General features: G+C 43.4%; 1 protein-coding gene and 1 long non-coding RNA gene across 2 annotated transcripts in view; both read left to right on the top strand.

Moving 5' to 3' along the window:
• The window catches only part of LOC132342441 (uncharacterized), a 105571-nt gene extending 101076 nt beyond the window's left edge, over positions 1-4495 (top strand). The window contains exon 5 of the long non-coding RNA XR_009490815.1: positions 4376-4495. This is a non-coding gene — a long non-coding RNA (uncharacterized lncRNA). The remainder of the gene's footprint in view (positions 1-4375) is intronic.
• Positions 4496-10098: 5603 nt separating this feature from the next.
• On the top strand, positions 10099-18441 carry LOC132342442 (uncharacterized). The gene is made up of 2 exons (XM_059875655.1): positions 10099-16279; positions 16558-18441. The coding sequence occupies exon 1, from the start codon at positions 11526-11528 to the stop codon at positions 12528-12530; it is 1005 nt and encodes a 334-aa protein (XP_059731638.1). The 5' UTR covers positions 10099-11525; the 3' UTR covers positions 12531-16279; positions 16558-18441.
• Positions 18442-18701: the final 260 nt, after the last annotated feature.

The following is an 18701-nucleotide window of genomic DNA, read 5'->3' on the forward strand; positions in this document are numbered from 1 at the left end:
ATTGTCCTGAGTCTCTTGAGTTAATTTACACAGATGTCTTTTAATAAATGTCTTTAGCCTTTTCTACCTTTCCTAAAGATTGGGATCTCCAGGTGACATTCTATTCCTAGAGCTTTTGACACCCCTTGAGTTACAACAGCTTTAAAGGAGGAGCCATTGTCTCTCTGGAGGCCCTGAGGCAACCCAATACTGAGAGTAATTTCATGGATTAAAATTTTTATAACTTCCTGAACCTGTTCACTACAGCAGAGAAAAGCCTCAATCCATCCAGTAAAGGTGTCTATCAAAACCTGTAAGTAAGAAAATTAGTTTGATTTTGGTATATGAGTAAAATCAATTTCCCAGTTCTCTGAAGGATACTTTCCACTTTGTTGTAACCCAGTTTTTGCTAGCTTTTCAGTCTTTGGGTTAATTTTTCTGACAAATCTCACATCTCTTGATAATGATCTTTAAAGTTTTCATTACATTTTTACCCTCAAGTAGGTCAGAAGCCATCTGGTAAGTGCTCTTAACACATAAATGAAAACTCTGGTGTAACCCCTTAAGAATTTTCCTTTGACCATTTTCAGGAATTGTTAATCGTCCATCCTTAGACTATCAGTTCAGTTCAATTCAGTTCAGTCGCTCAGTCGTGTCAGACTCTTTGCAACCTCATGAATTGCAGCACGCCAGTCTTCCCTGTCCATCACCAACTCCCGGAGTTCACTCAGACTCATGTCCATCGAGTCAGTGATGCCATCCAGCCATCTCATCCTCTGTCATCCCCTTCTCCTGTCCTCCTGTCTCCTCCCAGCATCAGAGTCTTTTCCAATGAATCAACACTTCGCATGAGGTGGCCAAAGTACTGGAGTTTCAGCTTCAGCATCATTCCTTCCAAAGAAATCCCAGGGCTGATCTCCTTCAGAATGGACTGGTGGGATCTCCTTGCAGTCCAAGGGACTCTCAAGAGTCTTCTCCAACATCACAGTTCAAACGCATCAATTCTACGGAGCTCAGCCTTCTTCACAGTCCAACTCTCAGATCCATACATAACCACTGGAAAAACCATAGCCTTGACTAGACGGACCTTTGTTGGCAAAGTAATGTCTCTGCTTTTCAATATGCTGTCTAGGTTGGTCATAACTTTCCTTCCAAGGAGTAAGCGTCTTTTAATTTCATGGCTGCAGTCACCATCTGCAGTGATTTTGGAGGCCCAAAAAATAAAGTCTGACACTGTTTCCACTGTTTCCCCATCTATTTCCAATGAAGTGATGGGACTAGATGCCATGATCTTTGTTTTCTGAATGTTGAGTTTTTTTTTTTTTTTTTTTTAATGGTCATTCCAAAGTCAGTTCATCTGAAAATGACAAATTATATGAAGTCTATGTTAATCTTTATTTAACTAAATGTTTTTAAAACTTCCTAAGCTCGAATGATATGTCACAAAATAGTGTCAGAAATATGAAGATATAAATTAAAACATTTGGATTGTACTGTCAGTTTTAATTTTAATAAAATAGATAATTTCCTACTACATGGAGAGCAGATCCATCCACTCATTGATAAATTTTTAGTAATATTTCCTATAAAAAGTTTAGTAGTTGATTGGGAATGAATCCATTAGAACATGATTTCTATAGGTACAGTGTTCCCATTCTCACCCCCATTCTTGCTAATTTTGAGAAAATTTTAAAATACAGAAAAGTACAAAAAATAAGACAAGATATCCATATACCACAATCCAGAATTAACCAGTATCTCAATATATTTTCTACAGTCTTTTTTTTTTTTTAAGAGAAATTGATGTTTATGTATAAAACTGAAGTCCCCCTCTAACAGCCCCCTCCCCCACACACATTCCCTTCCCTTTTCCACTCTTCACAGGCAACATTCCTCAACATAATAAAAGCTATATATGACAAATCCACAGCAAACATTATCCTCAATGGTGAAAAATTGAAAGCATTTCCCCTAAAGTCAGAAACAAGACAAGGGTACCCACATTCACCATTACTGTTCAACATAGTATTGGAAGTTTTGGCCACAGCAATCAGACCAGAAAAAGAAATAAAAGGAATCCAAATTGGAAAAGAAAGTAAAACTCTAACTGTTTGCCCATGACATGATCCTCTACGTTGAAAACCCTAAAGACTCCACCAGAAAATTTCTAGAACTAATCAATGAATATAGTAAAGTTGCAGGATATAAAATCAACACACAGAAATCCCTTGCATTCCTATACACTAATAAAGAGAAAATAGAAAGAGAAATTAAGGAAATAGTTCCATTCACCACTGCAACGAAAAGAATAAAATACTTAGGAATATACCTACCTAAAGAAACTGCTGCTGCTGCTAAGTCACTTCAGTTGTGTTCGACTCTGTTCGACCCCATAGACAGCAGCCCACTAGGCTCCTCTGTCCAGGCAAGAACACTGGAGTGGGTTGCCATTTCCTTCTCCAATGCATGAAAGTGAAAAGTGAAAGTGAATTCGCTCAGTCGTGCCCGACTCTTAGCGACCCCATGGACTGCAGCCTACCAGGCTCCTCCGTCCATGGGATTTTCCAGGCAAGAGTACTGGAGTGGGATGCCATTGACTTCTCCGACCTAAAGAAACTAAAGACCTATATATAGAAAACTATAAAACACTGGTGAAAGAAATCAAAGAGGACACTAATAGATGGAGAAATATACCATGTTCATGGATTGGAAGAATCAATATAGTGAAAATGAGTATACTACCCAAAGCAATTTATAGATTCAATGCAGTCCCTATCAAGCCACCAACGGTATTCTTCACAGAGCTAGAACAAATAATTTCACAATTTGTATGAATAAAAATTTCAAAAAAACCTCGAATAGCCAAAGCAATCTTGAGAAAGAAGAATGGAACTGGAGGATTTAACTTGCCTGACTTCAGGCTCTACTACAAAGTCACAGTCATCAAGACAGTATGGTACTGGCACAAAGACAGAAATATAGATCAATGGAACAAAATAGAAAGCCCAGAGATAAATCCACGCACATATGGACACCTTATCTTTGACAAAGGAGGCAAGAATATACAATGGATTAAAGACCATCTCTTTAACAAGTGGTGCTGGGAAATCTGGTCAACCACTTGTAAAAGAATGAAACTAGAACACTTTCTAATACCATACACAAAAATAAACTCAAAATGGATTAAAGATCTAAACATAAGACCAGAAATTATAAAACTCCTAGAAGAGAACATAGGCAAAACACTCTCTGACATATATCACAGCAGGATCCTCTATGACCCACCTCCCAAAATATTGGAAATAAAAGCAAAAATAAACAAATGGGACCTAATTAAACTTAAAAGTTTCTGCACAACAAAGGGAACTATAAAGAAGGTGAAAAGACAGCCTTCAGAATGGGAGAAAATAACATCAAGATTCCTTTTAGTTCTTCTTCACTTTCTGCCATAAGGGTGGTGCCATCTACATATCTGAGGTTATTGATATTTCTCCCGGCAATCTTGATTCCAGCTTGTGCTTCTTCCAGACCAGCGTTTCTCATGATGTACTCTGCATAGAAGTTAAATAAACAGGGTGAAAATATACAGCCTTGATGTACTCCTTTTCCTATTTGGAACCAGTCTGTTGTTCCATGTCCAGTTCTAACTGTTGCTTCCTGACCTGCATACAAATTTCTCAAGAGGCAGATCAGGTGGTCTGGCATTCCCATCTCTTTCAGAATTTACCACAGTTTATTGTGATCCACACAGGCAAAGGCTTTGGCATAGTCACTAAAGCAGAAATAGATGTTTTTCTGGAGCTCTCTTTCTTTTTCAATGATCCAGCGCATGTTTTGGCATTTTGATCTCTGGTTCCTCTACCTTTTCTAAAACCAGCTTGAACATCTGGAAGTTCACAGTTCACGTATTGCTGAAGCCTGACTTGGAGAATTTTGAGCATTACTTTACTAGCGTGTGAGATGAGTGTAATTATGCAGTAATTTGAGCATTCTTTGGCATCCTTTATCAGTAATTTTTGCTCTTCTTTTTTCGTATCTTTCTAATTCTTCCTCAGTGTGTTGTGGTTTTCCTTGTCCACCAGGACCTGTCCAGACTAGACGTGTTTACAGGATGGGATTCCTAAAGTGTCACTTTTCTTGCTTGGGAGTTAGCCAACTGATTTCCCTTGGCTACCTTACTCCCCTCCCTACTGTGCCCTTTCAAATGCATAATAGCTGCTTCTTTAGGACAATATACATCAGTTAAAAGTCTCAATCTCTTTGAATAGGTTCTCCTGTTCCCCTGTTGCTGTTTTAAATTGTCTTTCTTTCTGTATTGCAATATGAGCATGTAAATCAAATAAGCATATGTAGAATCAGTGTAGATATTTATTCGCTGTCCTTTGCTTATTTCTAGGGCTCCGGTCAAAGCAACAAGCTCAGCCAACCAACTGGGGCACTTGTACCAGGGAGAAGAGACTTCCTAAAACCTGTTCAGATATATTGCAACATGAGCATATAAAGTCAAAGAAGCATACTTAGAGTCAGTGTAGATATTTACTTGCTTCCCTTTGCTTAACTCTAGGGCTTGGGTCAAAGCAACAAGCTCAGCCAACTGGGTACTTTTATCAGGGGAAAGAGACTTTGTCTCTAAAACCTGTTCAGATATAACCACAGTATAACCTGTTTTCTGCTTCCCATTACTAACAAAAGAACTGCCATCTGTAAATGTATCCATGTCAGAATTGTCTAATTGGTATATTTATTAAACCTTCCTGAGCTGTGTAGTTAGAAATTGGTTGGGAACAGTCTCGATCGGGGGTTTCATCTTCCTTTTCAGAAAGTTTAAAAGTGGCAGGATTTAAGTTTCTACAAACTTAGAGCTTAGTTATTGATCCTTCTAACACAATGACTAATATTTAAGAAGCCAGCTGTCTGTTATCCATTAACTTTAGAGTTTAAGATTCCACTCATATTATGAGACGTCAGTACAGTAAGATTTTGCCCATTAGTAAACTTAGAGCTTCAGACACTAACAAAGCAATAACAGCAATTACTCTTAAACAATGTGGCCAGCCCCTGGGGAACTACATCTAATTCTCTACTTAGGTAAGCTAAAGTTTGCTGGTGAGGGCTTTGGGGTTGTGTCATCACTCCCAAGGCCATACCTTTCTTTTTGGTAACATAGATTAAACTCTGGTCCCATGGGCAGGCTTAAAGCAGGAACCTGCAGGAGAGCAGTTTGAAGAGACTTAAAAGCCATTTGAGTCTCTGGGGACCAAACCAGCCTGTGGATTTTGGCCTGCTAAGTCTCAGTTATACATTTAGATAAAGGCTGGGCATGTTCCCTATAACCTGGAATCCAAATGAGGCAGTAACTTGTGATACCCAAGAATCCTTTCACTTGTCTCAAGGTCATAGTTAGGGGATGATTTAGTATAAGTTTAATTCTCTTGGGACCTATGGCCCTTCCCTTCTGATATGATTAGGCCCAGATATTAAACAGATTGTTAACAGAGTTGAGCCTTTTCCCTTGATGCCTTATAATCACAGCTGGTGAGAAAGTTTAAGAAATCTTTTGAGGTTTGTGAGCAAGCTTCCTCTGTCTCAGCACAATGCAGAATATCATCTACATATCGTAGCACCACTGCCTTGGGGCTATTAAAGTTTTGTAGGCTTTGTGATAGGCTCTGCCCGAATAAGTGAGGGTGATCACAAAACCCTTGAGGCAAAACTGTTCAGGTTAACTGAGAAGTTTTCTGGGTAGGATCCTCAAAGTCAAATGAAAATTTGCTTTCCTCCAACAATGGTATAGTAAAGAAAGCAGGCTTCAAATCAGTAACTGAAAAATATTTGGCTTGTTCAGGAATTTCAGACAATAAAGTATAAGGATTAGGCACCACAGGGTATAAAGGAACCACAGCCTCATTTATTATTTGTAAGTCTTGAACTAGTCTTCATTTATTATTTGATTTTTTACACCCAAAATAGGACTGTGGCATGGACTGTTAAAGGGAATTAATAGCTTCTGTTCCTTTAAATTTTCAATGATGAGTTTTAAATCTTTCTTAACATTGGGCTTTAGTGGATACTGCTTTTAATGTGGAAATGGGTGAGGGTCTTTAAGCTTAATAATGACAGGAGCAACATTTTGTGCTCAACCCATCTTTTTCCATCAACCCACACTCTAGGATTTACATTTTGTTTAGTTAATGGGAGAGAAAGAGCAGTCTCCACATTCATTAAAACAGAGACCTGGACCTTGCTCAGTATATCCCTCCCCAGAAGGGGTGAGGGAGACTCAGGAACAATCAGAAACTAATGATAAAACAGCACAGAATCCCAGTTGCTGCTTAAAGGATGACTGGATAATACTATTTGGCTCATCCAGACAGTTCCATTACAGCAGTGGATCAGGAGGAAAGTGGACCGGGGCTTCAGTGAACACAGAGAAAGTTGCCCCAGTGTTGAAAAGAAAATCAACCGATTGCCCACCCCCACTCCCCACAGTTATTAATACTGTGTTCCTCAGGTGTTATTAGGATGGGAGCTTGTGTGGGAACCCCCAGGCATCTTCAGTTCTGATTATCCTGAGAGTTAAACCCCTGAGGTGTATGTCTTTCAGAGCAGTTTCTCCTTGCGTGTGGTACTTTATAGCCTTGACAGGGGGCTGAGGGTGCTCAAACATCTGAGAACAACCTTGTGTGAGATGCCCCTCCTTTTCACAGTAATTTCAAGTCTGTCCCTTTCACCTGGGTTCCTCTGGGCATTTTTCTCTCAGTCTGATTCATAGCAGTTTTCACTGCCATCACTAGGATCTCGGCCTTTGATTCTTTTCTGTTTTTGTTTCTCCTCTTCATATTCTCTACTTTAATAATCTGTCTGAGTCAGCTGCAACATTTTTTCTAAAGACTGATTCGGTCCAAATGTCTGTTTTTGTAACTTACGGTCAATATCTGGAGGTGACTGTATGAGGAATTTATCTTTTAAGATCTTCTCTCCCTCTGCACTCTCAAGAGAAATATTAGTGAACTTTTGAAGGCCTTCCTGAAGTCTTTCTAGAATCTGCCAGAGACTTACTTCTCTCCTTGTTTTGTCAGCCAACTTAGCATAATTTAGAGGCTTAGTTTGGGCTCTTTTAAGCCATTCAATAATGCAATTGACAAAGTAGGTCTGCTCTCATCTCTGTTCCTCTTTGTGATAATGTTAGTCTGGCTCTGTTATGGTAACTGCTTGGTCCCTAGTAAGAAGGAGAGCTATTTTGTGCTCCTTCTTTCCTCTTGCCTCACATTCAAGCCATTCATCTCCAAAAGTAGTAGCTTCCCCAAAACGCAAGCTCTTGTGTCAGGAGTCAGCGTCTGTCTGAAGACATACATTGCACCACTCAAAGTAAGCTTATAAAGTAAAGTTAGTCTCGTAAAGGCTTCTGGATCCTCTAGATAGTCTATCAGATCTCTCTTTATTTCTTGTACCTCTGGGTAAAAATTTTATGGATGGGTTATTTTTCCCATTGGGGGCCTCCTGAAGAGGCAGTAACTTGTGTGGCTGTTCCTCAGCTTCTCTAACTACCCTTGCATACATTCCCAGGAATAGATTAGAGAAACCTGTTTTTTCTCATCCTCATCCTGTATCTCATCCTCTGTCTCATCTTTTCTATCTTGTATTTTACCCTTAGTTTTGGTTGTCTGAGCCTTCTCTAATTTGACTGTCTGAATTCCTGTTGAAACCAGTTTAGTCTAAGACTGTATTGGAACTGGGTTTGTTTGAACTTCTCTGGAGACTGAGGCAATGCTTCTTGAAGGTATGCCTTGACCCTCAGCTTCCTCAATTGGTAGCCCCAGATGCAGGGGCAGAGTAAGAGGACAGGAGGAAGCTGAAGGCTTTACACCCAAATCTGTGCCCATAGGACACAAGTCTGGCATATCTTGCAGAAAGAAAAAGACAACACATTTGTCACTTCTACCATTTCCCTTGTTTTCTACAGAACTGGTCTAGTGGTAAAGTTCAGTTCAGTTCAGTGGCTCAGTCATGTCCGACTCTTTGTGACGCCATGGACTGCAGCACACCTAGTTGTTAAACAATATCATAATTAAGAGACCCTTTAAGTGGCCATTGTTTGTCACCCTCCAATGGATATTATGGCCATGCAGGTTTGCAAAAGAAAGTCAGATGTGTCTACTTGAAGCTCTGGGAATCAAACTTACTCCAGTTTTTTAGGACACAATCCAAGGGTATCGGTTTGGAACTTTGAGTAGCTCCCATCTATAAGAGAAAAAAATGTGATGTTCAGTACCCCCCCCCCTTTTTTTTCCACCAGAGGTGCCCCTCCCTGCTCTAGATGGGGTGGAGACAGACTTTACACTGAAGCTTTCCTTCTCTGGTTGATCTTAGCCTGTTTCCTTACCGATGCAGGCTTCTTATTTGTTCCCTTCAGCACTTGTTCTACTATCAAGGTGGGGTGGAGATGCACCAGGGGTAGACCTGACGACATCCCAAATTGATTTCCAGTTATTTACCACCAAAACCTTTGTTTGATTTGCTCTTTTCCTCTGATGCCACCTGGGGTGTAACAGAGTAATTTCCCAGAAAGTTTCGCAAGCTAGGACTACTAGCAGAAGCATCCATCTTCCATGTGCCCATGCACATTCTTGAGTACAGTCCTGACTGGAGTAGAAGCAGTGAGTCATCACCCCATTAGTAAGCCACTGAAGAGCTTTATCTAGTCCAATAGAGCTAGAACTATCAAAGGAAGAATCCCACTGTACTTCCAAACTGGGATTCCTGACCTATGTTCTTAGAAACCTCATGCTCAGCAGCAGCATTTCCATCCATGTTGTTTGGAGGCACATCTATGGCAAGGATTCACCTTTGGGACTCTGACCCCATGTGGAAGTAGCTAAGAGAGACACTGCTGAAGCTAGAATTCCACCGAGTTCCCAAACGTGCTTCTAGAGCTAGAGTTCCACTTCATTCCTGTTAGGTAGGTAGAATAGGGGAAAGGAATGGCGGTGGCTAAAAGACAACGAAGGTCAAAGGAAGGTCTGAGGACCAGAGTGAAGACTTTAGGCAGAACAAACAGCACTGCTGGCTAAGCCCTACTTGCATATGGCAGGCCCAGGTGGAGGAAAAAACATATAAAAGGAGGAGCCAAAGCGCTTTCTCACGGACTCTCTCCCACGTGCGTGCGCTCTTCTCTCTCTCTCTCTCTCTCCTGCTATCTTCTAAATAAAATGGCGCTGTAACACTGATTTGCTAGTTTGTCCAAGACCTGAGAGCGGTGATGTGCCAAGGGCTTTAATGTCCGTTGCTCCAAATCTTTGTTGTGACGAGACAAAAACCGAGGAACATACACTCGCGTGACATCTATAGAAGATAGAACATACACTTGCGTGTCATCTATGGTGCCGTGACTCGGATATAACCTGGCTGAAACAACCTCTGCGTGGAAGAGGCCAAGCACAGCAGGAGCCCAGCTCAGCGAAGCTCCCGCGCTAGAAGCAGAAGGCAAATAAACCCAGCGCAGGGGAAGGCCCATAGTGCTGGAAACCAGGACAGTGAAAAACGAACTCAGCAGAAAGCTCATGTGGCCCAGTTTCAGATTCCAGAAGACCTCCAGTTAAGGTAAGAGGTCCTCGCTCCTATGGCTGGAGGGACCTTTACAATCTCTCATTTCTTGTTTCCTCAAACCTCCTGCAAACAGGCGGGTGGCAGGGGCACAACTGAGGGACTCTGGAGAGGCTACTCCTCAGTATGTCCCAAAGGCGCTATCTGCTGAGCCCCAGTGGGGGTTCTTCTGTCCTTTCTCTTCTCTTTGCCAGAGATCAGTCCAATGAAACTGTGAGCACTGGTCAGATATTTAGCAAATTTTCCAGCGGGCTATGAAGGGGATTCCGTGGCACGTTTTCCCCACTGCTTTTTCCTCCTGTCCTTCAGCTCTTTCCCAGGACTCAAGCCTGGCCAAAACTAATGAAACTCAGGCTCTGATGTCTCACTGCAAAAATTCATTGAGAGACAAAGCGATAAGAGGTAGATTTTTTAGGATCCAGAGAGAAGCCACCCTTCAGTGTGTGAACCATTGCTGAGGGCAAGGGCTGTGGCCATGGTATTAGGCCTGGCTAGGTTTTGTGAGGGGATGGAATTCATATGCTAATGAGTGAGAGGATCATCCCAGCCATTGAGGAACCACTCACTCCTCCCTCTTTTGACCTTGTGCCTTGGAGCTGTCCTGCCACCTCTGGCTGTGTCTGTTGGCTTATAGATTGGGGATTAAGGTTTACTTGAATTTGACTTGTCATCTTGGACCCAATTGATTTTACTTGGTTTACATTATACCCTTGTGCTATGTCATTCTTTCAAAAGTTGTGCTCTGCCCCCTTCCCTCCTGTTTCATGCTCTTTCCCTGAGCCCCATCCAGGCCCACAAGGCTGCCTCTACAATCTTCTGGAGAGACAACCAGAAAATAGTTGGCCTTGGGAGGGAAATACTCTATAATATCCAACCCCCTAATCCTACCCAATACTGGTCACACTGGAGATCTTGGGGATGCCCAAACTCCAGTCCGGGGGGTCCCAGGAGGTCATCACGCCTTGACCTGCCTAGAGATTGGTCTTCAAAATGTTGTCACGCCTCAACCTGTTCGGGGATCCTCTAGTCCCAGGGGTCCCAGGAGGTCGTCATGCCTCGACCTGCCCAGGGGACCCAATCCTCTGGAGGCTGTCATGCCTCGACCTGCCCGGGGATTTGATCTCTAGGAGGCTGTCACACCTCAGTCTGCCTGGGGATCTGCACCCTGACCCGGGGACACCTGGCTCTCAGGTTGCAACAGTTCTGGGTAAGATGAAGTATTCCCATCCACGGTGGGCAAACTAGCAATGAGTTATGAATCTCTTAATTCTACCCAGCACTGGTCACACTGGAGATCTTGGGGATGCCCAAACTCCAGTCCGGGGTGTCCCAGGAGGTCATCACACCTTGACCTGCCTAGGGATCGGTCTTCGAAAGGTTGTCACGCCTCAACCTGTTCGGGGATCCTCTAGTCCCAGGGGTCCCAGGAGGTCGTCACGCCTCGACCTGCCCGGGACCCAGTCCTCAGGAGGCCGTCACATCTCGACCTTCCCAGGGATTCGATCTCTAGGAGGCTGTCATGCCTCAGCCTGCCTGGGGATCTGCACCTTGACTCAGGGACACCTGGCTCTCAGGTTGCAACTGTTCTGGGTAGGATAAGCTTCAGAAAGACTCACCCTTAAGGAAATCGAAAGAGGTATTTTTCTTTTCTCCCTGTCATGACTGTCTTTCAGATGGGACATAATCAATCCACTTCCCGGCAGACGCCCTTGAAATGTATCCTTGATAACTGGAAGCTGTTTGTCCCTCTAGCTCTAAGGAGAAGTCGTTTGAAATTTTTTTGTGCCACTGCGTGGCCACAGTATCCACTGGGGGACGAGGAACACTAGCCTGAGGATGGAACTTTAAATTACAATACCATCCTGCAATTAGAATTATTCAGCAAAAGACAAGGGAAATGGACAGAGATCCCCTATGTCCAAATTTTCTTCCGACTAAGAGATATGAAGGAACTCTGTCTTAAGTATGGGATTGTAGTACGCCCTAAAAGTGAGCCCACTAGGCAAATAATGTTAGGCACAGGCAACCAAGAAAAGGAACCCCCTCATGAAGGCTCACCTGCCACAGCTCCCGAGTTGCCTGGTGCTCCTTCCTCGTACCCAAATGTGCCCCCATATCCGGGAGCACCTCCTCCACAAAAGCCAGCTCGAGTATGTCCCTTAGTTGAAACTGGAGGAGAATTTGGACCAACCCGGGTCCATAAGCCCTTCTCCCTCTTAGAACTAAGGCAAATCAAACAAGACCTGGGAAGCTATACAGATGAACTGAGCAAATATATAGATACATTCCAACATATTACCTTGGCATTTGACTTGACATGGAAAGACATCATGGTCATATTTAGTCAAACTTTATCTGATCCTGAACATACCAGGGTCTTAAAGGAAGCCTGGAGGTATGCAACAGGGCTCCCCATGTCCAGTGATAGATACCCAGTAGAGGAAACTGCAGTCCCCTCCTCCGATCCTAATTGGAATTATAATGACCCTGAGCACATCTGGGAAAGAGATCATTTTCTAATCTGTATGAAGGCAGGACTGAAAGCAGCCCAACAAAAAGTAATTAGCTATGCCCTGGTCTCAGCAATAACTCAGGAGCCCAATGAGAACCCCATTGCCTTTCTGGAGAGGCTAAAAGAGGTACTCCAAAAGTTTATCAACCTGGACTTAGACTCTTACAAGGGATGGGTGATTTTAAAGGACAAATACCTGTCCCAATGTGCATCAGATATCAGAATTAAGTTACAGCAGCTACAACAGCAGGACCCTGCTGCCTCTTTAGATGAGATGGTCCAGACAGCCACCAATACCTTTTATAACAGAGAACAGGAGAAGGAGGCCAAGGCCCAGAAGAAGGAGAGAAAGAAAGAGACAAGGCATGCCCAGATGCTGGCCACCCTCCAGAGAAGCCCTATGGCAAACCCAGAGTCCTTGAGGGACAAGGCATGAGACAGATGCCTGATCTGTAGACAGGCAGGGCATTGGGTCAAAGAGTGTCCAAACCATGACAAGTCTCCTAGAACGGCTTGCCACAAATGCCATCAACTGGGACATTGGGCGGCACTCTGCACTTGGGACCCAAGAGCCTCAAGGTCAAGCGCCAAGCCTACCCTCACGATGGTTCAAGAGGACTGAAGCGGCCCACTCCAGCCAGCCCGCCTGTCACAGATAACCATCATGGGGCTGGAGCCAAGGGTGCAACTGGATGTGGCAGGTAGGTCTGAGAATTTCTTGGTTGACACAGGGGCTACCTACTCTGTCTTGATCTCCTACTCCGGAGCCTTCTCCTCCCAAACCTGTACCATTTTGGGTGCTACAGGAAAAGCAACTACTAAAAGATTCACCCGAGCACTTCTTTGTTGCTGGGATGGACAAATATTTTCCCACCAGTTTCTGGTGGTCCCTGAGTGTCCTACCCCCTTATTGGGGAGAGATATACTCACTAAACTGGGGACCACCCTTGTGATGGGAAGTTTTTCAACCCCTAGAGCTCTACAGCTCCTAGTTACTACTGAAGAACCCATTACGCCTTCAATAGAGAGGAACCAAAAACTATGGGAAGACAAAATTAACCCCCAGGTGTGGGACTAGGGGATTCCTGGACAAGCCCACCAAGCTGAACCGGTCATCATTGTCCTCCGAGATCCCACTCGGTTTCCTAACCAGAAACAATATCCTCTCAAAAGAGAGGCTCGGGAGGGACTACAGCCTTTAATAAATAAATTCCTTGCTTTTGGGCTATTGGTCCCCACCAGTTCACCATGTAACACCCCAATCCTCTCAGTAAAGAAAAAAGATGGAACCTGGTGAATGGTTCAAGATCTCCGGATTATAAATGAAGCTGTAGTCCCCCTCCATCCCACAGTACCCAATCCCTATGTAATCTTGGGAGAAATCCCACCCAGTGCCAAGTGGTTTACAGTCTTGGATCTCAAAGATGCATTTTTTTTTTTTTTTTTTTTTGCATACCACTGGCTAAAGAATCCCAATACCTTTTTGCCTTTGAGTGGGAAGCCCCATGAGAAAAACACCAACAGATGACTTGGATAGTATTACCTCAGGGGTTCAGAGATAGCCCCCACATGTTTGGACAGGCCCTGAGCTGGGATCTCCTAGATCTGGACCTGGGACCTAATGGGAAAATATTACAATATGTAGATGAACTACTAATCTGCTGTCCAGATGAGAAAAGTGCCCAACAACACGCAATTCAGGTTCTAAACTTCTTGGCAGAAAGGGGATATAAAGTCTCCCATGCTAAGGCACAGATGGTCGAGACAAAGGTCACTTACCTGGGAGTTCAGATTACACACGGGTCCAGGAGGCTGTCCTCTGATCGGGTACAAGGAATCCTCCAGTTGCCCTCTCCCACGACTCGAAAACATTTGCGAGCTTTCTTGGGGCTAACTGGTTATTGTAGAATCTGGATACCCAATTATGGTCTAATTGCCCAGCCTTTATATGAAAGCTTAAAGGGACGAGATGATTCAATCCCGCTGATATGGGGAACTCCTCAAAAGAAGGCAGAGGCTACACTAAAACAGGCCTTAACTCAGGCACCTGCCTTGAGGTTGCCAGACCCAGAAAAAGCATTCCAACTTTATGTCCATGAAAGAGAGGGAATAGCCTTGGGAGTGTTAACTCAAAGGTTGGGATCTGAGCCCCAGCCTGTAGCTTACTTATCCAAGAGGCTCAATCCAACTTCCAGAGGTTGACCTCCCTGCCTTCGAAATCTTGCAGCTATTGCAATCATGATAGAAGATGCTTTAAAACTCTCCTTTGGGGGAAAACTAACTATTTTTACCAGCCACCAAGTAAAACAACTCCTAAATGGGAGAGGCCATTTATGGATGTCTGATCAAAGAATCCTCAGATATCAAGTAATGCTGATGGAAAATCCAGGCCTCACTATATCCCCTTGTGAGGTTCTTAACCCAGCCACCCTTCTACCTACCCCCGAGGGCTCTCTCCCGTTTCACTCTTGTCTAGAAACCTTGGACCACTGGACAAAACCCCGATAGGGATTGTCAGAAGATCCTCTGACCAATCCTGAGGAAATCTGGTACACTGATGGAAGCAGCTTTGTCTTGGATGGAAAAAGAAGAGCCGGGTATGCAGTAGTCTCCAATTTTGAGACCATAGAGGATAAGCCTCTGCCACCAGGTACTTCAGCCCAATTAGCTGAGCTCATAGCTCTGACTCGGGCTTTAGAGCTGGGAAAAGGAAAAATAGCCATTTACACTGACTCCAAGTATGCCTTTCTGATGCTACATGCACATGCGGCTGTTTGGAAAGAAAGGGGCCACTTGACCACCCGAGGGTCCCCAATCAAATATGGTGATCAGATTCTTTGACTCTTGGAGGCAGTCCATCTGCCCACTGAGGTTTCAGTCTCCCACTGTAAAGGACACCAAAAAGGGAACACGGAAGTGGCACGAGGGAACCAAGCAGCTGATCAGGCAGCTAGGAGAGCAGCATTACAGAACCATGACCTAATAGGGATTGCCACCTTAGTTGCACAGACTAATTTGCCAGAAACTCCTTCATATACTGAAGGTGAGATTCTTAAAGCTAAGAGCAAGGGCTTTCAAGAAGATCATATGGGGTGGTTCCAAAAGGAGGGACTCCTTTTTCTGCCTGGAAACCTCCAATGGAAGTTGGTTAACTCTTTACATGCCACTACTCATTTAGGAGAAAAGGCCCTCCAAAGATTACTAGAAAGGTCCTTCAGAGGAACAGGCCTCCAAACAACTATAAGACAGGTGGTCTCCTCTTGTCCCACTTGCCAATTAAACAACCCCCAAGGAGCTCGAAGACCCCAGCTGTCCCAGCCCATCCAACGACGTGGGGCCTACCCAGGAGAGGATTGGCAGATGGACTTCACCCAGATGCCAGTTTCTCAAGGGTATAAATACTTATTAGTTATGATAGATACATTCACAGAATGGATTGAAGGCTTTCCCACCTGGACCGAGAAGGCTGAGGAGGTGGTAAAAAAACTTCTCCATGAAATCATTCCAAGATTTGGTCTGCCCAGGTCATTACAAAGGGACAATGGAACATCATTTACTTCTAAGGTCACCCAAGGAGTCTCGAAAGCATTGGACATTATTATTATCTTCATTGTGCCTGGAGGCCTCAATCTTCAGGAAAAGTAGAAAGAGCCAATCAATTCTTAAAATCAGTGATAAAAAAGATAACCCAGGAGACCTCCCTGGGATGGAAGGAGGCTTTACCAATGGCTCTCCTCCGCACTCGCATTGCCCCTAAGGAACAGGTTGGTCTTAGTCCTTATGAGATGCTATATGGGAGACCTTTTGTTTATGTCAATAACCTCTTCCTAGATTCAGAGGTTCAGACCCTCCAGTCTTATACCATAGCCATTAGGCAATTCCAAAAGGATATATGCTTGTGGGGTATGAACCAGGACTCAAAAGATTCTAAAGAGTCACCACTATATGCTCCAGGAACTCAAGTCCTAATTAAAGTCTGGACAGATGGGTCCCCAAAGGCTCAACTCCAGACCACATGGAAGGGCCCCTACCCTGTAATACCTTCTACCCCCCACAGCAGTCAAGGATACCAGGACCTGACTCGGATTCACTACTCACAAGTCAAGCCATGGAAGAAAACAGAAGAGGACACTCAATACACCTGTGAGCCCCTGGGAGATCTCAGATACCTATTCAGGACTACTAGTGAGTGCCATTCTAATGAACACCCCCACAATCTGGTTTCTGGGAATAAGATTTCTCAGGATAACTCTAAAGAGCCAACACAGCTTGACAGAGACTGTACTCCAAAACAGACAGGAGACAGATCTTCTGATCCCTGAACAAGGAGGGACTTGAGCCATCCTGGCCATGTGAATTTAAAATTGACCAATGTCCCTACTAGTCCTTGTTATGCTATATTGATGATGCCTATGATTATTCCATGTACTGTCAATTGTCTAATCTGTTTTGTCTCTGTCCAGGTCAACCAGCTACAACATGCAGTGCCAGTTCATCAAAGATATAAAACTACAGCTGATCATAGAAAATATCACACACCCTTGGACACCGCTAGAAGGACTCTGAGGATTGAGACTAGCAAGAGGGGGAGGCCCAATACCCCTCGCCGCCCCAGTTCAGCAGGAAGTAGCCAGAAAGACCTCGACGCCCCTATTCCCAAAGAATTGGGCCTCCCATTTCTTGAGGGGGGAATGTTAGGTAGGTAGACTAGGGAAAAGGAGTCCAAAATGGCGGTGGCTAAAAGACAAGGAAGGTCCGAGGACCAGAGTGAAGACTTCAGGCAGAACAAACAGCACTCCTGGCTAAGCCCTATTTGCATAGGGCAGGCCCAGGTGGAGGAAAAAAACATATAAAAGGAGGAGCCAAAGCGCTTTCTCACGGACTCTCTCTCCTGCGTGCGTGCGCTCTTTTCTTTCTCTCTCTCTCTCTCTTCCTATCTTCTAAATAAAATGTAGCTGTAACACTGATTTGCCTAAGAGCTGTAACACAGTTTGTCCAAGACCTGAGATCGGTGATGCACTGAGGGCTTTAATGCCCATTGCTCCAAATCTTTGTTGTGATGAGACAAAGAACCGAGGAACATACACTTGCATAACATCTATAGCAGATAGAACATACACTCGGCGTGACAATTCCCAAATGTGCTCCATCAAGTCTGGGTTCCCCATGACTACCAAGCTTGGGGTCTAAGTAGAATTACACAGTAATGACTAATGAATCACAAATCCCTTGAAAGTCTATGATCTGCCAGATTAGATTAGTAATTCTAACTCCCCAGGCAGTTATCAAATGATTAAAGAGACCAGGAAAAGATAACCAAAAAAGGAAAGTTTAGTCCACATGCTTCACCCGTTTCTGGCCACTCTGCTCATAGGGATATTGGGTGTCTCTTGGCATTGGTAGGTCTGTATGAACCCCTGACAAGGCTCCCACTTTTGGGTTGCCTTCAGTCATTAGAAGGCACCGCAAAACATCAAAGCTGGGCTCATCACTCGCTTTGCAGAGAGCGCGTCTCAAACTTGCAACTTTAATTCACATAAACACACCTTACAGTTAGTAGAGTAAAAGGAGAAACATCTGTAGAGTAAAAGAAGAAACCAGCTAGAGCTCTGAGTATCTTTACCTACCTCGTCCTGAGGATCACAGACAAGCCCCCAAGATGATAGCTTCCAGTTAACATTGTCAGATTTGGGAACTGTGAAGTCAAAGATTTAGCTTCAGTATCAGGACCAGGTTTCACTACTCTTGTGTGGTTGAAGTTTTATTACAGTGAAAAGGAACAGAGAAGGGGATGGAGAGTGACCCCTCACTAGTCTTAGCAAGGGAACTGTATACTTTTTCAATTGGCTATTACAGTAAATCAAAAGAATGTCTCAAGGTTTTAATGGTCTTACCAGACCCACTCCCACAATTTGCATTTTAAAATGATGGGATTAGAACTAACAGTACAAAGATTTTACCAGACCCACTCTCACCATATACATTTTAAGATAACAGGATCAATCAGAAGGTTCTCAAGAAGGAGAAAATAGGATCCTTAAGTCATTAAGTAAGATCCATTGTTGTTATATAATCCTTAGTACAGAGTTTAAGGTGAGTTGTTTTGTTGTATAATCATCAGGTCTGGGCTTAAAGAGAAAAAAAAAAAAAAGGCATTTTATGTGACTAAGACTAGGAAAAAATTATTTGTCCTTTTCCTCCTCCTTGGAGACCACAGACTTCTTATCAACCTACTTGAGAATTAACTGTCTCAGCTCTTCTTTTCCATTGGTCTGTATGTCTGTCTTTATGTCCAGAACATGTCATTTTAATTACTGTAGCTTTGAAATATATTTTAAAGTCAGAAATTTGATCTCTCTGGCTTCATTCTTCTTTTTCAAGATTGCTTTGATTATTCTGGGTTTTTCATGCTCCCATATAAACCTTATAGTTTGTTTTCTTTATAAAAAAATACTGTTGGGATTTAATGGAGATAATATTGAATCTATAGATTCCTTTGAATAGTAAGTACATTTACCAGTATTGTTTTTCAGTTCATGAACATGGCTTGTCTTATCATTTATTTATATACTATTTAATATTTTCTATAAATTTTGAAGTTTTCAGT

This window comes from Bos taurus, chromosome 16 (genome assembly GCF_002263795.3).
Source record: "Bos taurus isolate L1 Dominette 01449 registration number 42190680 breed Hereford chromosome 16, ARS-UCD2.0, whole genome shotgun sequence".
NCBI classification, from domain to species: Eukaryota; Metazoa; Chordata; class Mammalia; order Artiodactyla; family Bovidae; genus Bos; species Bos taurus.